Source organism: Tachyglossus aculeatus, unplaced genomic scaffold (assembly GCF_015852505.1).
Source record: "Tachyglossus aculeatus isolate mTacAcu1 unplaced genomic scaffold, mTacAcu1.pri scaffold_145_arrow_ctg1, whole genome shotgun sequence".
Taxonomy (NCBI): Eukaryota; Metazoa; Chordata; class Mammalia; order Monotremata; family Tachyglossidae; genus Tachyglossus; species Tachyglossus aculeatus.
The window spans coordinates 718577-740463 of NW_024044869.1; the positions used below are offsets into that span (position 1 = coordinate 718577).

Consider the following 21887-nt stretch of genomic DNA (forward strand, 5'->3'; position numbering starts at 1 on the left):
GTTTCCCCAACAGAATCCATCAATCAATCAATCATATTTATTGAGCGCTTACCATGTGCAGGGCGCTGTACTAAGCGCTCGGCTCTTCCCACCGAGCCACGCCGTTTCCCCAGCAGAAGCGGCGCGGCTCGGCGGAAGGAGCCCGGGCTTCGGAGTCCGAGGTCGTGGGTTCGAATCCCGGCTCCACCGGGTGACTTGGGGCGAGTCGCTTCCCTTCTCCGGGCCTCAGTTTCCTCCTCTGTCAAATGGGGGTGGGGACCGGGAGCCCCCCGGGGGACAACCTCATCACCTTGGAACCTCCCCGGCGCTTAGAACAGTGCTTGGCACATAGTAAGCGCTTAATATATGTTGTATATATATATATATGTATATATATATACATATATATATATATATATATATGTACATATATATATGTACATATATATACATATATATATATACACATATATATATATATGTGATGCCAATTTGTACTTCCCAAGCGCTTAGTACAGTGCTCTGCACATAGTAAGCGCTCAATAAATACGATTGATTGATTGATTGATTGATATATATATATATATATACATATATATAAATATATATATATGTATATGTATATATATATGTATATGTGTATATATGTATGTATATATGTGTGTGTATATATATGTATATATGTATATATATATATGTATATATATGTGTGTATATGTATATATGTATGTATATGTGTATATATATGTATATATATGTATATATGTATATATATGTATATGTGTATATGTATGTATATGTATATATTTATATGTGTATGTATATACATTGTATATATATATGTATATATATATGTATGTGTATATATATATATATACATTGTATATATGTACATATTTGTTACTCTAATTTGTACACATTTATTCCATTCATTTTATTTCGTTAATACGTTGTGTCGCCCGTCTCCCCCCCTCTAGACCGTGAGCCCGCCGTCGGGTAGGGACCGTCTCTCGATGTTGCCCACTTGGACTCCCCGAGCGCTCAGTACAGTGCCCTGCCCACGGGAAGCGCTCAATAAATGCGACTGGATGAATGAATGAATGAGTAATCGCCTTCATTCATTCATTCGTTCGAGGAGGGGGCTTCATCCGTCGCCTTAGGGAGCGGAGCGAGGGGGGGATTGGGCGCACAGAGCGCTTAGCACGTTCATTCATTCATTCGGGGGTATTTATTGAGCGCTTACTGTGTGCAGAGCACTGTACTGAGCGCTTAATAGAGCGACAGTCTATTGTGTGCAGAGCGCTGTGCTGAACGCCGGGCCGAGCGCAATAGGGTCGGGACAGGGGATCCGCGCCCTCAGGGAGCCGACGGTCCATTCATTCATTCATTCATTCAGTGGTATTTATTGAGCGCTTACAGTGTGCAGAGCACTGTACTGAGCGCTTAATAGAGCGACAGTCTATTGTGCGCAGAGCGCTGTGCTGAGCACCGGGCCGAGCGCAATAGGGTCGGGACACGGGATCCGCGCCCTCAGGGAGCCGACAGTCCATTCATTCATTCATTCAGTGGTATTTATTGAGCGCTTACTGTGTGCAGAGCACTGTACTAAGCGCTTAACAGACCGACAGTCTATTGTGTTGAGCACCGGGGCGAGCGCAATGGAGTCGGGACAGGGGATCTGTGCCCTCAGGGAGCCGACAGTCCATTCATTCATTCAATCAGTGCTATTTATTGAGCGCTTACTGTGTGCAGAGCACTGTACTGAACGCTTAATAGAGCGACAGTCTTGTGCGCAGAGCGCTGTGCTGAACGCCGGGCCGAGCGCAATAGGGTCGGGACAGGGGATCCGCGCCCTCAGGGAGCCGACAGTCCATTCATTCATTCATTCATTCAGTGGTATTTATTGAGCGCTTACTGTGTGCAGAGCACTGTACTGAGCGCTTAAAAGACCGACAGTCTATTGTGTTGAGCACCAGGGCGAGCAATCCATTCATTCATTCATTCAATGGTATTTATTGAGCGCTTACTGTGTGCAGAGCACTGTACTGAGCGCTTAAAAGACCGACAGTCTGTTGTGTGCATGGCACTGTGCTGAACGCCGGGGCGAGCGCAGTAGAGTCGGGACACGGGATCCGCGCCCTCAGGGAGCCGACAGTCCATTCATTCATTCATTCAGTGCTATTTATTGAGCGCTTACAGTGTGCAGAGCACTGTACTGAGCGCTTAATAGAGCGACAGTCTATTGTGTTGAGCACCGGGGCGAGCGCAATAGGGTCGGGACAGGGGATCCGCGCCCTCAGGGAGCCGACAGTCCATTCATTCATTCATTCATTCAATGGTATTTATTGAGCGCTTACTGTGTGCAGAGCACTGTACTGAGCGCTTAATAGAGCGACAGTCTATTGTGCGCAGAGCGCTGTGCTGAACGCCGGGGCGAGCGCAATAGAGTGAGTACAGTGCTCTGCACATAGTAAGTGCTCAATAAATACGATTGATTGATTGACAGGGGATCCGCGCCCTCGGGGAGCCGTCAGTCCATTCATTCATTCATTCAGTGGTATTTATTGAGCGCTTACTGTGTGCAGAGCACTGTACTGAGCGCTTAATAGAGCGACAGTCTATTGTGTTGAGCACCAGGGCGAGCAATCCATTCATTCATTCATTCAATGGTATTTATTGAGCGCTTACTGTCTGCAGAGCACTGTACTAAGCGCTTAATAGAGCGACAGTCTATTGTGTGCTGAGTGCTGTGCTGAGCGCCGGGGCGAGCGCAATAGAGTTGGGACAGGGGAGCCGCGCCCTCAGGGAGCCGAAAGTCCATTCATTCATTCATTCAGTGCTATTTATTGAGCGCTCACTGTGTGCAGAGCACTGTACTGAGCGCTTACTAGAGCGACAGTCTATTGTGTTGAGCACCAGGGCGAGCGCAATAGAGTCGGGACAGGGGATCCGCGCCCTCAGGGAGCCGACAGTCCATTCATTCATTCATTCAGTGGTATTTATTGAGCGCTCACTGTGTGCAGAGCACTGTACTGAGCGCTTAAAAGACCGACAGTCTATTGTGTTGAGCACCGGGGCGAGCGCAGTAGAGTCGGGACAGGGGATCCGCGCCCTCAGGGAGCCGACAGTCCATTCATTCATTCATTCAGTGCTATTTATTGAGCGCTTACTGTGTGCAGAGCACTGTACTGAGCGCTTAATAGAGCGACAGTCTATTGTGCGCAGAGCACTGTGCTGAGCGCCGGGCCGAGCGCAATAGGGTCGGGACAGGGGATCCGCGCCCTCAGGGAGCCGACAGTCCATTCATTCATTCATTCATTCAGTGGTATTTATTGAGCGCTTACTGTGTGCAGAGCACTGTACTGAGCGCTTAAAAGACCGACAGTCTATTGTGTTGAGCACCAGGGCGAGCAATCCATTCATTCATTCATTCAGTGGTATTTATTGAGCGCTTACTGTGTGCAGAGCACTGTACTGAGCGCTTAAAAGACCGACAGTCTGTTGTGTGCATGGCACTGTGCTGAACGCCGGGGCGAGCGCAGTAGAGTCGGGACACGGGATCCGCGCCCTCAGGGAGCCTACAGTCCATTCATTCATTCATTCAGTGCTATTTATTGAGCGCTCACTGTGTGCAGGGCACTGTACTGAGCGCTTAATAGAGCGACAGTCTATTGTGTTGAGCACCGGGGCGAGCGCAATAGGGACGGGACAGGGGATCCGCGCCCTCAGGGAGCCGACAGTCCATTCATTCATTCATTCAACGGTATTTATTGAGCGCTTACTGTGTGCAGAGCACTGTACTGAGCGCTTAAAAGACCGACAGTCTATTGTGTTGAGCACCAGGGCGAGCAATCCATTCATTCATTCATTCAGTGGTATTTATTGAGCGCTTACTGTCTGCAGAGCACTGTACTAAGCGCTTAATAGAGCGACAGTCTATTGTGTGCTGAGTGCTGTGCTGAGCGCCGGGGCGAGCGCAATAGAGTTGGGACAGGGGAGCCGCGCCCTCAGGGAGCCGACAGTCCATTCATTCATTCATTCAACGGTATTTATTGAGCGCTTACTGTGTGCAGAGCACTGTACTGAGCGCTTAATAGAGCGACAGTCTATTGTGCGCAGAGCGCTGTGCTGAACGCCGGGCCGAGCGCAATAGGGTCGGGACAGGGGATCCGCGCCCTCAGGGAGCCGACAGTCCATTCATTCATTCATTCAGTGGTATTTATTGAGCGCTTACTGTGTGCAGAGCACTGTACTGAGCGCTTAATAGACCGACAGTCTATTGTGTTGAGCACCAGGGCGAGCAATCCATTCATTCATTCATTCAATGGTATTTATTGAGCGCTTACTGTGTGCAGAGCACTGTACTGAGCGCTTAAAAGACGGACAGTCTATTGTGTGCAGAGCGCTGTGCTGAACGCCGGGGCGAGCGCAATAGAGTCGGGACAGGGGATCCGCGCCCTCAGGGAGCCGACAGTCCATTCATTCATTCATTCAGTGGTATTTATTGAGCGCTTACTGTGTGCAGAGCACTGTACTGAGCGCTTAAAAGACGGACAGTCTATTGTGTGCAGAGCGCTGTGCTGAACGCCGGGGCGAGCGCAATAGGGTCAGGACAGGGGATCCGCGCCCTCGGGGAGCCGACAGTCCATTCATTCATTCATTCAGTGGTATTTATTGAGCGCTTACTGTGTGCAGAGCACTGTACTGAGCGCTTAAAAGACCGACAGTCTATTGTGTTGAGCACTGGGGTGAGTGCAATAGAGTCAGGACAGGGGATCCGCGCCCTCAGGGAGCCGACAGTCCATTCATTCATTCATTCAGTGGTATTTATTGAGCGCTTACTGTGTGCAGAGCACTGTACTGAGCGCTTAAAAGACGGACAGTCTATTGTGCGCAGAGCGCTGTGCTGAACGCCGGGGCGAGCGCAATAGGGTCAGGACGGGATCCGCGCCCTCGGGGAGCCGACAGTCCATTCATTCATTCATTCAGTGCTATTTATTGAGCGCTTACTGTGTGCAGAGCACTGTACTGAGCGCTTAAAAGACGGACAGTCTATTGTGCGCAGAGCGCTGTGCTGAACGCCGGGGCGAGCGCAATAGGGTCAGGACGGGATCCGCGCCCTCGGGGAGCCGACAGTCCATTCATTCATTCATTCAATGGTATTTATTGAGCGCTTACTGTGTGCCGAGGACTGTACTGAGCGCTTAAAAGACCGACAGTCTATTGTGTTGAGCACTGGGGTGAGTGCAGTAGAGTCGGGACAGGGGACCCGCGCCCTCAGGGAGCCGACAGTCCATTCATTCATTCATTCAACGGTATTTATTGAGCGCTTACTGTGTGCAGAGCACTGTACTGAGCGCTTAATAGAGCGACAGTCTTGTGCGCAGAGCGCTGTGCTGAGCGCCGGGCCGAGCGCCATAGGGTCGGGACGGGGGCCCCGCGCCCTCGGGGAGCCGCCGACCCACGGGCGCGCGTGGCGCTGTACTGAGCGCCCCCCCCCCCCCCCCCCCCCCCCCCCCCCCCCGCCCCCCGCAGCCTCGTCGCGGATCAGCGACGCGCACCTGGCGGACGCGATGATCGGCAAGGCGGTGGAGCACATGTTCGAGACGGAGGACGGCTCCAAGGACGAGTGGCGGGGGATGGTCCTGGCCCGCGCCCCCGTCATGACCACCTGGTTCTACATCACCTACGAGAAGGACCCCGTCCTCTACATGTACCAGCTGCTCGACGACTACAAGGAGGGAGACCTGCGCATCATGCCCGACTCCAGTGAGTCGCCGTCCCCCCCGGGACCCGGGGACCCTCCGCCCCCCCCCCCGTGGTCCCCTGGGCCCCGGGGCCCCTCCGCCCCCGTGATCGTCTGGGCCCCGGGGCCCCTCTGCCCCCGTGATCGTCTGGGCCCCGGGACCCGTCTGTTCCCATGAGCCTCTGGGCCCCGGGACCTCTCCGCTCCCATGATCCTCTGGGCGCCGGGACCCGTCCGCCCCCATGATCCTCTGGGCCCCGGGACCCGTCCGCTCCCATGATCCTCCGGGCCCCGGGACCCGTCCACTCCCATGATCCTCTGGGCCCCGGGACCCCTCCGCTCCCATGATCCTCTGGGTCCCGGGACCCCTCTGCTCCCATGATCCTCCGGGTCCCGGGACCCGTCTGTTCCCATGAGCCTCTGGGCCCCGGGGCCCCTCCGCCCCCATGATCCTCGGCGCCCCGGGACCCCTCTGCCCCCATGATCCTCGGGGCCCTGGGACCTGTCCACTCCCATGAGCCTCTGGGCCCTGGGACCTCTCCGCTCCCATGATCCTCTGGGCGCCGGGACCTGTCTGCTCCCGTGATCCTCTGGGCCCCATGTCCTCTCTTCCCCCATGATCCTCTGGGCCCCGGGACCTGTCCGCTCCCATGATCCTCTGGGCCCCGTGTCCTCTCTGCTCCCATGAGCCTCTGGGCCCCGGGACCTCTCCTCCCCATGATCCTCTGGGCCCCGGGACCCGTCCGCTCCCGTGATCCTCTGGGCCCCAGGACCCCTCCGCTCCCATGATCCCCTGGGCCCCGGGACTTCTCTGCTCCCATGATCCTCGGGGCCCTGGGACCCCTCCGCTCCCATGAGCCTCTGGGCCCCGGGACCCCTCCGCCCCCATGATCCTCTGGGCCTCGTGTCCCCTCTGCCCCCATGAGCCTCTGGGCCCCGGGACCTGTCCGCCCCCATGATCCCCTGGGCCCCGGGACCCCTCTGCCCCCATGATCCTCTGGGCCCCGGGACCTGTCCACTCCCATGATCCTCTGGGTCCGGGACCTCTCCTCCCCATGATCCTCGGGGCCCCGGGACCCCTCCGCCCCCATGATGCTCTGGGCCCCGGGACCTCTCCGCTCCCATGATCCTCTGGGCCCCGGACCTCTCCAGCCCCATGATCCCCTGGGCCCCGGGACCTCTCCGCCCCCATGATCCTCTGGGCCCCGGGGCCTGTCCGCCCCATGACCCCCTGGGCCCCGGGGCCTCTCCGGCTCCATGATCCTCCAGGGCCCGGGACCTCTCCTCCCCCATGAGCCTCCGGGCCCCGGGACCCGGCCGCTCCCATGATCCTCTGGGTCCCCGGCCGCTCCCATGATCCTCTGGGCCCCATGTCCCCCTGCCCCCATGAGCCTCCGGGCCCCGGGACCCGTCCGCTCCCATGAACCTCCGGGCCCCGGGACCCGTCTGCCCCCATGAGCCTCTGGGCCTGGGACCTCTCTGCCCCATGATCCTCTGGGCCCGGGACCTGTCCGCTCCCATGAGCCTCTGGGCCCCATGACCTCCTTGCCCCATGATCCTCTCTGCCCCATGACCCTCTGGGCCCCGGTACCTCTCCGCCCCAGGACTTGTCTGCCCCGTGATCCTCTGGGCCCCAGGACCCCTCCGCCCCCATGATCCTCTGGGCCCGGGACCTCTCTGCTCCCATGATCCTCTGGGCCCCGTGTCCCCTCTGCCCCCATGATCCTCTGGGCCCCGTGTCCCCTCTGCCCCCATGATCCTCTGGGCCCCGTGTCCCCTCTGCCCCCATGATCCTCTGGGCCCGGGACCTCTCTGCTCCCATGATCCTCTGGGCCCCGTGTCCCCTCTGCCCCCATGATCCTCTGGGCCCCGTGTCCCCTCTGCCCCCATGATCCTCTGGGCCCCGGGACCCCTCCGCCCCCATGATCCTCTGGGCCCGGGACCCCTCTGCTCCCATGATCCTCTGGGCCCCGTGTCCCCTCTGCCCCCATGATCCTCTGGGCCCCGTGTCCCCTCTGCCCCCATGATCCTCTGGGCCCCGGGACCCCTCCACCCCCGTGATCTTTGGGGCCCCGGGACCTCTCCGCTCCCATGATCCTCTGGGTCCGGGACCTCTCCTCCCCCATGATCCTCTGGGCCCCGGGACCCGTCTGTTCCCATGATCCTCTGGGCCCCGGGACCCCTCCGCCCCTATGATCCCCTGGGCCCCGGGACCTCTCCGCTCCCATGATCCTCTGGGCCCGGGGGCCCATCTGCTCCCATGATCCTCTGGGCCCGGAGACCCGTCCACTCCCATGATCCTCTGGGCACCGGGACCCGTCCGCTCCCATGATCCTCCGGGACCTGTCCGCCCCCATGATCCTCCGGGCCCCGTCCGCTCCCATGATCCTCCGGGCCCCGTCCGCTCCCATGATCCTCCGGGCCTCAGCCCCTCTCGTCCCCCCCAAACCCCCCCAACATGCATCCGGGACTCTCGGAGGTGTCTAACCGTGTGCCTCTCTCTCTCTCTGCGTGTGTGTCCGTCCGCGTGTCGCCTGCGTTGTGTGTCCGTCCGTGTCCCCGTGTCGGTCTCCGCTCCCACGCCTGTCGTCCCCTCCGTGTCCCTGGCGTGCTTGTGTGTCTCCCCGCGCGTCCGTGTCACCGCTTCCGCGTGCACCCGTGTACCCGCCCCACGTCCGTCCACCCACGTCTGCCGGTCATACGTGTGTGTCTGGATTCGCTTACGCGTCCCCCGTCCATTTCTGCTTCGCGTGCGCGTCCGTCCCCGTATCCGTGTGCGCTTGTGTGTCTGCCCACCTGTTTACGCCCTCGCGTCCCCGTATCTGTGTACGCTTGCGTGTGCGCCCGCGCGGGCATCCCCGTGCTCGTGTCCGCTCGGCGTGTCCGCATACGCCCCCGTATCCGCATCCATTCGCATGTCCGTGTTAACCCGCGTGTCCCCGTCTCTGTGCGTCTGTCCACGTGCCCCCGTGTCCGCATCAACCCACGTATCCCCATCTCTGTGCCTGCTCCGTGTGTCCGTCCATGTGCCCACGTGGCCCTGTGTCTGTGTCAATGCATGTGGCCCCATCTCCATGCCCACTCTGTGCATCTGTCCGTGTGCCTGTGTGCCCGCTCCGTGCGACTGTCCATGTGCCCGCGTGCCCCCGTGTCTGCGTCAACCCACGTGTCCCCATCTCCATGCCCTCTCTGCGCATCTATCCCCGTGCCCGCGTGCCCGTGTCTGCGTCAACCCATGTGTCCCCATCTCCGTGCATCTATCCCCGTGCCCCCATGTCTGTGTCAACCCACGTGTCCCCATCTCCATGCCCGCTCTATGCGTCCGTCCCCGTGCCCGCGTGCCCCCATGTCTGCCTCAACCCACGTGTCCCCATCTCCGTGCCCGCTCCGTGCATCCATCCCCGTGCCCCCGTGTCTGCGTCAACCCACCTGTCCCCGTCTCCGTGCCCGCGTGCCCCCGTGTCCCCCATCAACCCATGTGTCCCCATCTCCGTGCATCTATCCCCGTGCCCGTGTGCCCCCATGTCTGTCAACCCACGTGTCCCCATCTCCATGCCCTCTCTGCGCATCCATCCCCATGCCCGCGTGCCCCCGTGTCTGCGTCGACCCATGTATCCCCATCTCTGTGCCCGCGTGCCCCCATGTCTGTCAACCCACGTGTCCCCGTCTCTGTGCCCCCGTGTCCCCCGTCAACCCACGTGTCCCCATCTCCATCCCCTCTCTGTGCATCCATCCCCATGCCCGCGTGCCCCCGTGTCTGCGTCAACCCACGTGTCCCCATCTCCGTGCCCGCTCCGTGCGTCCATCCCCATGCCCCCATGTCTGCGTCAACCCACCTGTCCCCGTCTCCGTGCCCGCGTGCCCCCGTGTCCCCCGTCAACCCATGTGCCCCCATCTCCATGCATCTGTCCCCGTGCCCCCATGTCCGTCAACCCACGTGTCCCCGTCTCCGTGCCCGCTCCATGCGTCCATCCCCATGCCCGCATGCCCCCGTGTCTGTGTCAACCCATGTGTCCCCATCTCCGTGTCCTCTCTGTGCATCCATCCCCGTGCCCCCGTGCCCCCGTGTCCCCGTGTCTGTGTCATGTGTCCCCATCTCCATGCCCTCTCTGCGCGTCCATCCCCATGCCCGCGTGCCCCCGTGTCTGCGTCAACCCACGTGCCCCCATCTCCGTGCATCTATCCCCGTGCCCCCGTGTCCATCAACCCACGTGTCCCCGTCTCCGTGCCCGCCTGCCCCCGTGTCTGCGTCAACCCACGTGCCCCCATCTCCGTGCATCTATCCCCATGCCCGCGTGCCCCTGCGTCTTCGTCAACCCGCCTGTCCCCGTCCCCGTGCCCGCGTGCCCCCGTGCCCCCCCCGTCCCCCGGGGGGGCGTCCAGACGACTGCCCGTCGGCGGAGCGGGAGCCCGGCGAGGTGGTGGACAGCCTGGTGGGCAAGCAGGTGGAGTACGCCAAGGAGGACGGCTCCAAACGGACTGGCATGGTCATTCACCAGGTGCAGGCCAAGCCCTCCGTCTACTTCATCAAGTTCGACGACGACTTCCACATCTACGTCTACGACCTGGTCAAGACGTCCTAGGCCCGCCCGGCCCCCGGGACCCCCCCCCGGGACCCCCCCCGGGACCCCCGGCCCGCCGCCCGGGACCGACGGACGGACGGACGCACGCGCTCCTGGGGGGCGTCTCCCGGGCGGCCGCCGCGCCCCCGGGACCCCCGGGACGGACCTTGCGGGGCGGGGGGCCGGACGGCCGGCGGGGCGGACTCGGGGGGTCGCGGGGGGTCGGTCCGGGCCTCCGCCTCCGGCCCCCCTGCCCGGACTCCCAGTTCAGCCTTAAAGCCGGGGTCGCCCCGTCCCCCCCCCCCCCCCCCCCAGCCCCGCCGCCCCGCCCCGGGACCCACCTTGGCCTCTGCTGCTTCTCACTTGTGTCCGCCGCTTCCTCCCCCTCCTCTTCCTCTCCTCCTCCTCCCCTCCTCCTCCTCATCCCACCTCTTTTTTCTCCTCCTCCTCCTCCATCCTCCTCCTCCATCCTCCCCCTCACCTCCTTTCCTCCTCTTTTCCCCCTCCTCCTCTCTTCCTCTTTTCCTCCTCCTCTTCTCTTCCTCCTCACCCTGCCTCCTCCTCTCTCCTCCATCCTTCTCCTTCCCTCCTCCTCCATTCCCTGTCCCTCTCCTCACCTCCCTCCCTCCTCGCCCACCTCCTCCTCCTCCCTCCTCGTCCCTCCTCCTTTCCTCCTCCCCCTCTTCTCTTCCTCCTCCTCACACTTTTTCCTCTCCTCCATCCTCCTCCATCCTCCTCCTCTTCTCTTCCTCCTCTCCCCTCCATTCTCCTCCTCCTCCTCCCTCCCTCTTTTCCCCTTCCCCATCCTCCCCCAGCCTCCTCTTCCTCCTCCTCCTCACCTTCAGCCTCCTCTTCCTCCTCATCCCTCCCCTTTCCCTTCCTCTTCTCCAACCTCCTCTCCTCCTCCCCTCCCCATCTTCCTCCCTGCCCATCCTCTCCTCTTCTCTTTCTTCTTCTTCTTCTCCTCCTCCTCCTCCTTCCCTCCTCCTCTTCCTCCTCCTCCTCCTCCTTCTTCTTCCTCCTTCTTCTTCTTCCTCTTCCTCCCCTCCATACTTTTCCTCCCTCTGACTTCACTCCTCCTCCTCCTCCTCCTTCCTTCTTCTTCCTCCTCTTCCTCCCCTCCATACTTCTCCTCCTCCCTCTGACTTCACTCCTCCTCCTCCATTTCTTCCTCTTCCTCCTTTCCTCCTCCTCCATTTCTTCCTCTTCCTCCTTTCCTCCTCCTCCCTCCTCTCCTCTTCCTCCTCCCCCTCCTCCTTCTTCCTCCCTCCTCCTCCTCTTCCTCCTTTCCTCTTCTCACCTCCTCCCTCTATCCTCGTCCTCCTCCTCCCTCCTCCTCCTCCTCCTTTCCTCCTCTTCTTTCTCCTCCCTCCTCCTCTTCTTCCTTCCCTCCTCCTCCTCTTCCTCCTTTCCTCCTCCTCTTCCTCCTTTCCTCCTCTTCTCACCTCCTCCCTCCATCCTCGTCCTCCTCCTCCTTACCTCCTCTTCTTCCTCCTTCCCTCCTCCTCCTCTTCCTCCTCCTCCTCCTCCTCTTCCTCCTCCTCCTCCTCCTCCCCCCCCCCCCCCCGGCTCCCCACCGCCGGCAGCCCTGGCGTCCGCGCCGCTGTACATTGGGCCCCCCCCCCCCCCCCCCGCGTGTCCGCCGTCGTGTCGTCGTCCCGTGTGCACGCGTGCGCCCGCACCGCGCACGCGTGTGTGTGTGTGTGTGTGTGTGTGTATGTGCGCGCCTGGCGTCGGGCCCCCCCCCCCCCCCCCCCGCCCGCCCCCCGCCGTGTAAAGAGTCTCCCAGCGGAAACAAAACACACAAAATTTAAAAAAAAAAAGACAAAAAAAAATGGGGGTGGGGGTGGGGGGGGGAGGGAGTGGGGGGGTCTCCTCCTTGTGCATGCCTAGTGTTTAGTGTGAGGGACGCCCCCCTCCCCTGCATGTCCCCCGTTTTTAGGGGGGGAGGGCGGTTTCCCGCGGGGGACGCCCCCCCCTCCCGCGCCCCGTCTCCGTTCATCCTTTTAATTATTATTATTTTTACACGCGTGTCCCCCCCCGCCAACACGCCAACTCCCGCCGCACACGCGTGCCCCACGCGTGCCCCCGTCCACGTGCCAAACCCCGGCGGCGGGGGGGGGGGCCCTCGAAACTCCCGACCCCGAAACGCCGTGGGACCGGGCCGGGGGGCGGTGGGGGGGCCCAGACCGAACTTATTTCCATCGTTTTTTTTTTAAATTTTTTTAATTATTATTGTTATTATTATTTGGAATGGGGGGGGGGGGTTGTTCTATTGTTTTGTTTTTGTTTCGTTTCGGCGGGGGGAGGGGGGCCGTTTTCGTTCCCCTCTCCCCCCGCCGTCGCGTATACGCCCCCCCCCCCCCGGCCCCCCGCATTTAGAAGTATAAACACTTGAAAAGAAAGGAAAAAGGAAAAAAAAAAAAAAAGGCCGTTACTTAATTCTGTAAGTAATTTTTATAATTATGATGTAACTCTCTATCCTGAAGACATTTAAAATAAACCGTTTCTGTGGACCCCCTCCGATATCCCCCACCACCACCACCATCGAGGGGACGCCCCCTTGCCCCGCTTTTCTTCCGGAAATCCGGGGAGGCGGAGGGAGGAGGAAGCGGGGTGGACTAGCGGGTAGACCCCGGGGCCAGGAGGCGGAGGGTCCTGGGTTCAAATCCCGGCTCCGCCCCGTGTGCGCTGTGTGACCTCGGACGAGTCATTTCCCTTCTCTCAGAGAAGCGGCGCCCCCTAGGGGAAAGAGGCTGGGGCTGGGGGTCAGAGGACCCGGGTTCAAATCCTGGCTCCGCCGCTCATCCACTGTGTGACCTTGGATGAGTCATTTCCCTTCTCTTAGAGAAGCAGCGCCCCCTAGGGGAAAGAGGCTGGGGCTGGGGGTCAGAGGACCCGGGTTCAAATCCTGGCTCCGCCGCTCATCCGCTGTGTGACCTTGGATGAGTCATTTCCCTTCTCTTAGAGAAGCAGCGCCCCCTAGGGGAAAGAGGCTGGGGCTGGGGGTCAGAGGACCCGGGTTCAAATTCTGACTCCGCCGCTCGTCTGCTGTGTGACCTTGGATGAGTCATTTCCCTTGTCTTAGAGAAGCAGCGCCACCTAGCGGAAAGAGGCTGGGAGTCAGAGGTCATGGGTTCTAATCCCGGCTCCGCCCCTTGTCTGCTGCTGCGTGACCTTGGACGAGTCATTTCCCTTCTCCCAGAGAAGCAGCGCCCCCTAGAGGAAAGAGGCCGGGGCTGGGGGTCAGAGGACCCGGGTTCAAATTCTGGCTCCACCGCTCGGCTGCTGTGTGACCTTGGACGAGTCATTTCCCTTGTCTCAGAGAAGCAGCGCCCCCTAGGGGAAAGGGGCCGGGGCTGGGAGTCAGAGGTCCTGGGTTCTAATCTCGGCTCCGCCCCTTGTGTGCTGTGTGGCCTTGGACGAGTCATTTCCCTTCTCTTAGAGAAGCCTGGCGGAAAGAGGCCGGGGCTGGGAGTCAGAGGACCCGGGTTCAAATTCCGGCTCCACCGCTCGTCTGCTGCGTGACCTTGGACGAGTCATTTCCCTTCTCTCAGAGAAGCAGCGCCCCCTAGAGGAACGAGGCCGGGGCTGGGGGTCAGAGGTTCTGGGTTCTAATCCTGACTCTGCCCCTTGTCTGCTGTGTGACCTTGGACGAGTCATTTCCCCTCTCTTAGAGAAGCCGGGCGGCCTTGGCGGAAAGAGGCCGGGGCTGGGAGTCAGAGGTCCTGGGTTCTAATCCCTTGTCTGCTGTGTGACCTTGGACGAGTCGTTTCCCTTCTCTTAGAGAAGCAGCGCCCCCTAGGGGAAAGAGGCGGAGGCTGGGAGTCAGAGGTCCTGGGTTCTAATAATCCCGGCTCCGCCCCTTGTCTGCTGCTGCGTGACCTTGGACGAGTCATTTCCCTTCTCCCAGAGAAGCGGCGCCCCCTAGAGGAAAGAGGCCGGGGCTGGGAGTCAGAGGACCCGGGTTCAAATTCCGGCTCCACCGCTCGTCTGCTGCGTGACCTTGGACGAGTCATTTCCCTTCTCTCAGAGAAGCAGCGCCCCCTAGAGGAACGAGGCCGGGGCTGGGGGTCAGAGGTTCTGGGTTCTAATCCTGACTCTGCCCCTTGTCTGCTGTGTGACCTTGGACGAGTCATTTCCCCTCTCTTAGAGAAGCCGGGCGGCCTTGGCGGAAAGAGGCCGGGGCTGGGAGTCAGAGGTCCTGGGTTCTAATCCCTTGTCTGCTGTGTGACCTTGGACGAGTCGTTTCCCTTCTCTTAGAGAAGCAGCGCCCCCTAGGGGAAAGAGGCGGAGGCTGGGAGTCAGAGGTCCTGGGTTCTAATAATCCCGGCTCCGCCCCTTGTCTGCTGCTGCGTGACCTTGGACGAGTCATTTCCCTTCTCCCAGAGAAGCGGCGCCCCCTAGAGGAAAGAGGCCGGGGCTGGGAGTCAGAGGACCCGGGTTCAAATTCCGGCTCCACCGCTCGTCTGCTGCGTGACCTTGGACGAGTCATTTCCCTTCTCTCAGAGAAGCAGCGCCCCCTAGAGGAACGAGGCCGGGGCTGGGGGTCAGAGGTTCTGGGTTCTAATCCTGACTCTGCCCCTTGTCTGCTGTGTGACCTTGGACGAGTCATTTCCCCTCTCTTAGAGAAGCCGGGCGGCCTTGGCGGAAAGAGGCCGGGGCTGGGAGTCAGAGGTCATGGGTTCTAATCCCTTGTCTGCTGTGTGACCTTGGATGAGTCATTTCCCTTCTCTTAGAGAAGCGGAGCCCCCCAGGGGAAAGAGGCCGGGGCTGGGAGTCAGAGGTCCTGGGTTCTAATCCCTTGTCTGCTGTGTGACCTTGGACGAGTCATTTCCCTTCTCTCAGAGAAGCAGCGCCCCCTAGGGGATAGAGGCCGGGGCTGGGAGTCAGAGGTCATGGGTTCTAATCCCGGCTCCGCCCCTTGTCTGCTGTGTGACCTTGGACGAGTCATTTCCCTTCTCTCAGAGAAGCGGCGCCCCCTAGGGGAAAGAGGCCAGGGCTGGGAGTCACAGGTCCTGGGTTCAAATCCCGGCTCCGCCCCTCGTCCGCTGTGTGACCTTGGACGAGTCATTTCCAGCGCTTAGAACAGTGCTTTGCACGTAGTAAGCGCTTAATAAATGCCATTATTATTATTATTATTATTATTTCCCTTCTCTCAGAGAAGCAGCGCCCCCTAGAGGAAAGAGGCCGGGGCTGGGAGTCAGAGGTCCTGGGTTCTAATCCATGCTCCGCCCCTTGTCCGCTGTGTGACCTTGGACGAGTCATTTCCCTTAGAGAAGCGGCGCCCCCTAGGGGATAGAGGCTGGGGCTGGGGGTCAGAGGACCGGGGTTCAAATCCTGGCTCCGCCGCTCGTCCGCTGTGCGACCTTGGACGAGTCATTTCCCTTCTCTCAGAGAAGCAGCGCCCCCTAGGGGAAAGAGGCCGGGGCTGGGAGTCAGAGGACCCGGGTTCAAATCCTGGCTCCGCCGCTCGTCTGCTGTGTGACCTCGGACGAGTCATTTCCCTTCTCTTAGAGAAGCCGGGCGGCCTGGCGGAAAGAGGCCGGGGCTGGGAGTCAGAGGTCCTGGGTTCTAATCCCACCTCCGCTCCTTGTCTGCTGTGTGACCTTGGACGAGTCATTTCCCTTCTCTCAGAGAAGCCTGGCGGAAAGAGGCCAGGGCTGGGAGTCAGAGGACCCGGGTTCAAATTCTGGCTCCACCGCTCGTCTGCTGCGTGACCTTGGACGAGTCATTTCCCTTCTCTTAGAGAAGCAGCGCCCCCTAGGGGAAAGAGGCCGGGGCTGGGGGTCAGAGGACCCGGGTTCGAATCCTGGCTCCGCCGCTCGTCTGCTGTGTGACCTTGGACGAGTCATTTCCCTTCTCTCAGAGAAGCAGCGCCCCCTAGGGGAAAGAGGCCAGGGCTGGGGGTCAGAGGTCCTGGGTTCTAATCCCGGCTCCGCACCTTGTCTGCTGTGTGGCCTTGGGCGAGTCATTTCCCTTCTCTCAGAGAAGCAGCGCCCCCTAGGGGAAAGAGGCCGGGGCTGGGAGTCAGAGGTCCTGGGTTCTAATCCTGACTCTGCCCCTTGTCTGCTGCTGTGTGACCTTGGATGAGTCATTTCCCTTCCCTCAGAGAAGCGGCGCCCCCTAGGGGAAAGAGGCCGGGGCTGGGAGTCAGAGGTCATGGGTTCTAATCCTGACTCTGCCCCTTGTCTGCTGCTGTGTGACCTTGGACGAGTCATTTCCCTTGTCTTAGAGAAGCAGCGCCGCCTAGCGGAAAGAGGCTGGGAGTCAGAGGTCCTGGGTTCTAATCCCGGCTCCGCCCCTTGTGTGCTGTGTGGCCTTGGACGAGTCATTTCCCTTCTCTTAGAGAAGCCGGGCGGCCTGGCGGAAAGAGGTCGGGGCTGGGAGTCAGAGGTCCTGGGTTCTAATCCCGGCTCCGCCCCTTGTCTGCTGCTGTGTGACCTTGGACGAGTCATTTCCCTTCTCTTAGAGAAGCAGCGCCCCCTAGGGGAAAGAGGCCGGGGCTGAGAGTCAGAGGTCATGGGTTCTAATTCCGACTCCGCCCGGTGTCTGCTGTGTGACCTTGGACCAGTCATTTCCCTTCTCTTAGAGAAGCAGGGCCTCCTAGCGGAAAGAGGCCGGGGCTGGGAGTCCGAAGGACCTGGGTTCGAATCCCGGCTCCGCCACTGTCTGCTGTGTGACCTTGGACGAGTCGCTTCAGTCGTCCTAGGGAAGCGGCGCCCCCTAGGGGAAAGAGCCCGGGGCTGGGAGTCGGAAGGACCCGGGTTCGAATCCTGGCTCCGCCACTCTTCTGCTGTGTGACCTTGGATGAGTCACGTTGCCAACTTGTCCTTCCCAAGCGCTTAGTACAGTGCTCTGCACACAGTAAGCGCTCAATAAATACCATTGAATGAATGAATGACCTTGGACGAGTCATTTCCCCTCTGTTACAGAAGCGGCGGCGCCGCCTAGTGGAAAGAGCTCGGGGCTGGGGGTCGGAAGGACCCGGGTTCGAATCCTGGCTCCGCCACTCGTCTGCTGTGTGACCTTGGACGAGTCACGTTGCCAACTCGTCCTTCCCAAGCGCTTAGTACAGTGCTCTGCACACAATAAGCGCTCAATAAATACGATTGAATGAATGAATTTCCCTTCTCTTACAGAAGCGGCGCCCCCTAGGGGAAAGAGCTCGGGGCTGGGAGTCGGGGGACCTGGGTTCGAGTCTTGCTTCGCCCCGTGTCTGCCGTGTGACCTTGGATGAGTCATTTCCCCTCTGTCACAGAAGCGGCGGCGCCTAGTGGAAAGAGGTGGAGGCCGGGAGTCAGAAAGACCTGGGTTCTAATCCTGCCTGCATTCATTCATTCATTCATTCAACCAATCGTATTTATTGAGCACTTCCTTCTTCAATCGTATTTATTGAGCACTTACTGTGTGCAGAGCACTGTACTGAGCGCTTGGGAAGTCCAAGTTGGCAACACATGGAGCTCCTAATCCCGGCTGCATTCATTCATTCATTCATTCATTCATTCAACCAATCGTATTTATTGAGCACTTCTTCAACCGTATTTATTGAGCACTTACTGTGTGCAGAGCACTGTACTAAGCGCTTGGGAAGGACAAGTTGGCAACACATGGAGCTCCTAATCCTGGCTGCATTCATTCATTCAACCAATCGTATTTATGGAGCACTTCTTCAATCGTATTTATTGAGCGCTTACTATGTGCAGAGCACTGTACTAAGCGCTTGGGAAGGACAAGTTGGCAACACATGGAGCTCCTAATCCTGGCTGCATTCATTCATTCATTCATTCAACCAATCGTATTTATTGAGCACTTCCTTCTTCAATTGTATTTATTGAGCGCTTACTGTGTGCAGAGCACTGTACTATCATCATCATCAATCGTATTTATTGAGCACTTACTGTGTGCAGAGCACTGTACTGAGCGCTTGGGAAGTCCAAGTTGGCAACACATGGAGCTCCTAATCCTGGCTGCATTCATTCATTCATTCATTCAACCAATCGTATTTATTGAGCACTTCTTCAACCGTATTTATTGACCGCTTACTGTGTGCAGAGCACTGTACTGAGCGCTTGGGAAGTCCAAGTTGGCAACACATGGAGCTCCTAATCCTGGCTGCATTCATTCATTCATTCAACCAATCGTATTTATTGAGCACTTCTTCAGTCGTATTTATTGAGCGCTTACTGTGTGCAGAGCACTGTACTAAGCGCTTGGGAAGGACAAGTTGGCAACACATGGAGCTCCTAATCCTGGCTGCATTCATTCATTCATTCAACCAATCGTATTTATGGAGCACTTCCTTCTTCAATCGTATTTATTGAGCGCTTCCTGTGTGCAGAGCACTGTACTGAGCGCTTGGGAAGGACAAGTTGGCAACACATGGAGCTCCTAATCCTGGCTGCATTCATTCATTCATTCATTCATTCAACCAATCGTATTTATTGAGCACTTCCTTCTTCAATCGTATTTATTGAGCGCTTACTATGTGCAGAGCACTGTACTAAGCGCTTGGGAAGTACATGGAGCTCCTAATCCTGGCTGCATTCATTCATTCATTCATTCATTCAACCAATCGTATTTATTGAGCACTTCCTTCTTCAATCGTATTTATTGAGCGCTTACTATGTGCAGAGCACTGTACTAAGCGCTTGGGAAGTACATGGAGCTCCTAATCCTGGCTGCATTCATTCATTCATCATTCAACCAATCGTATTTATTGAGCACTTCCTTCTTCAATCGTATTTATTGAGCGCTTCCTGTGTGCGGAGCACTGTACTGAGCGCTTGGGAAGTCCAAGTTGGCAACACATGGAGCTCCTAATCCTGGCTGCATTCATTCATTCATTCAACCAATCGTATTTATTGAGCGCTTCCTTCTTCAATCGTATTTATTGAGCACTTACTGTCTGCAGAGCACTGTACTGAGCGCTTGGGAAGTCCAAGTTGGCAACATATGGAGCTCCTAATCCTGGCTGCATTCATTCATTCATTCATTCATTCAACAAATCGTATTTATGGAGCACTTCTTCAATCGTATTTATTGAGCGCTTCCTGTGTGCAGAGCACTGTACTGAGCGCTTGGGAAGGACAAGCTGGCAACACATGGAGCTCCTAATCCTGGCTGCATTCATTCATTCATTCAACCAATCGTATTTATTGAGCACTTCCTTCTTCAATCGTATTTATTGAGCGCTTACTGTGTGCAGAGCACTGTACTGAGCGCTTGGGAAGGACAAGCTAGCAACACATGGAGCTCCTAATCCTGGCTGCATTCATTCATTCATTCAACCAATCGTATTCATTGAGCACTTCCTCCTTCAATCGTATTTATTGAGCGCTTACTGTGTGCAGAGCACTGTACTGAGCGCTTGGGAAGAACAAGCTGGCAACACATGGAGCTCCTAATCCTGGCTGCATTCATTCATTCATTCAACTAATCGTATTTATTGAGCACTTCCTTCAATCGTATTTCTTGAGCGCTTACTGTGTGCAGAGCACTGTACTGAGCGCTTGGGAAGTACAAGCTGGCAACACATGGAGCTCCTAATCCTGGCTGCATTCATTCATTCATTCAACCAATCTTATTGAGCACTTCTTCAGTCGTATTTATTGAGCGCTTACTGTGTGTGGAGCACTGTACTGAGCGCTTGGGAAGTCCAAGTTGGCAACACATGGAGCTCCTAATCCTGGCTGCATTCATTCATTCAACCAGTCGTATTTATTGAGCACTTCCTCCTTCAATCATATTTATTGAGCACTTACTGTGTGCAGAGCACTGTACTGAGCGCTTGGGAAGGGCAAGTTGGCAACATCTAGAGACGGGCCCGACCCAACAGCGGGCTCACAGGCTAGAATCGATAGAATGATTGATAGAGTCGATCAATCAATCAATTGTATTGATTGAGCGCTTACTGTGTGCAGAGCACTGGACTAAGCGCTCTGCACACATGAGGCGCTCAACAAATACTATTGAATGAATGAATTACGGGCATTCCCGCCCCCCCCCCCGATAAGCTTAGTCCAGCGCTCAATAAATACGATTGAATGAATGAATGAATGAATGAATGAATGTGAACCCCACGCGGGACAGGGATTGGGTCCCATCTCATGACCTTGTAACAATAATAATAATAATAATAATAATAATAATGGCACTTATTAAGCGCTTACTATGGGCCAAGCACTGTTGTAAGCGCTGGGGAGGATACAAGGCGATGAGGTTGTCCCCCGGGGGGCTCCCGGTCTTCATCCCCATTTTACAGAGGAGGAAACTGAGGCCCAGAGAAGGGAAGGGACTTATCCACGGTCACACAGCTAGCAATTATATTGCCAACTCGGACTTCCCAAGCGCTTAGTACAGTGCTCTGCACGCAGTGGGCGCCCAGTAAATACGACTGAATGAATGAATGAATGAACAGTTGGAGCGGCGGGATTCGAACCCACGACCTCTGACTCCCAATTCATTCAATCCTATTTATTGGGCGCTTCCTGTGTGCAGAGCACTGTACTGAGCGCTTGGGAAGGACAAGTTGGCAACATCCAAGTCCAAGCCGCAACATAGAAGCCGCGTGGCTCAGTGGAAAGAGCCCGGGCTTTGGAGTCCGAGGTCCTGGGTTCGAATCCCGGCTCTACCGCACGTCTGCTGTGGGGCCTTAGGCAAGTCACTTAACTTCTCTGAGCCTCAGTTCCCTCATCTGCGAAATGGGGATTGAGACTGTGAGCCCCGCGTGGGACAGCCTGATCACCGTGTAGCCCCCCCAGCGCTTAGAACAGTGCTTTGCACATAGTAAGCGCTTAATAAATGCCAACATTATTATTATTATTATTATTATTATTATTATTATTATTATTATTATTAGTATCTAGAGATGGTCCCTACCCAACGGCGGGCCCACAGTCTAGAAGGGGGAGACAGGCGACGAAACAAAACATAGTCACAAGATAAAATAAATGGAATAAATACGTACAAATAAAATAGATGAATAAATGGAGTAATAAATACGTACCAATAAAATAGATAAATAAATAGAGTAATAAATACGTACAAATAAAATAAATAAATAAATAAATAGAGTAATAAATACGTACATGCATATATACAGCCCAATCCCGGGCTCTACCCACTGAGCCACGCTGCAGCGTTTAGCACAGTGCCTGCCATGTAGCAAGCGCTTAATAAGTACTATTATTATTATTATTATTATCATTATTATCATTAAGGGGGGGGGGGGATCATGCCCTGAATGCGCTCCGCGTTGTGATGGACGATGCCGCCAGAGGGCGCCCCTACATCGCGCTGTGATGGACGATGCCGGCCTCGGCCGCCAGAGGGCGCCCCCTACCCCGCGCTGTGATGGACGATGGCGGCCGCCAGAGGGCGCGCCTGCCCCACTCAGCGGTTGACGATGCCGCCCGAGGCCACCAGAGGGCGCCCCCTACCCCGCGCTGTGATGGACGATGCCGCCCGCGGCCGCCAGAGGGCGCGCCGGCCCCGCTCAGCGGTTGACGATGCCGCCCGCGTCCGCCAGGGGGCGCCCCTACCTGCGCTATGATGGACTATGTCGCCCGTGGCCGCCAGGGGGCGCCACCACTTCGCGC

General features: G+C 57.5%; 1 protein-coding gene across 1 annotated transcript in view; it reads left to right on the forward strand.

The window, feature by feature from the left end:
• The window catches only part of SPIN1 (spindlin 1), a 52379-nt gene extending 42050 nt beyond the window's left edge, over positions 1-10329 (forward strand). The window contains exons 6-7 of the mRNA XM_038742654.1: positions 5515-5748; positions 10109-10329. Coding sequence (XP_038598582.1) covers positions 5515-5748; positions 10109-10308 — 434 coding nt within the window. The 3' untranslated portion in view covers positions 10309-10329. The remainder of the gene's footprint in view (positions 1-5514; positions 5749-10108) is intronic.
• Positions 10330-21887: the final 11558 nt, after the last annotated feature.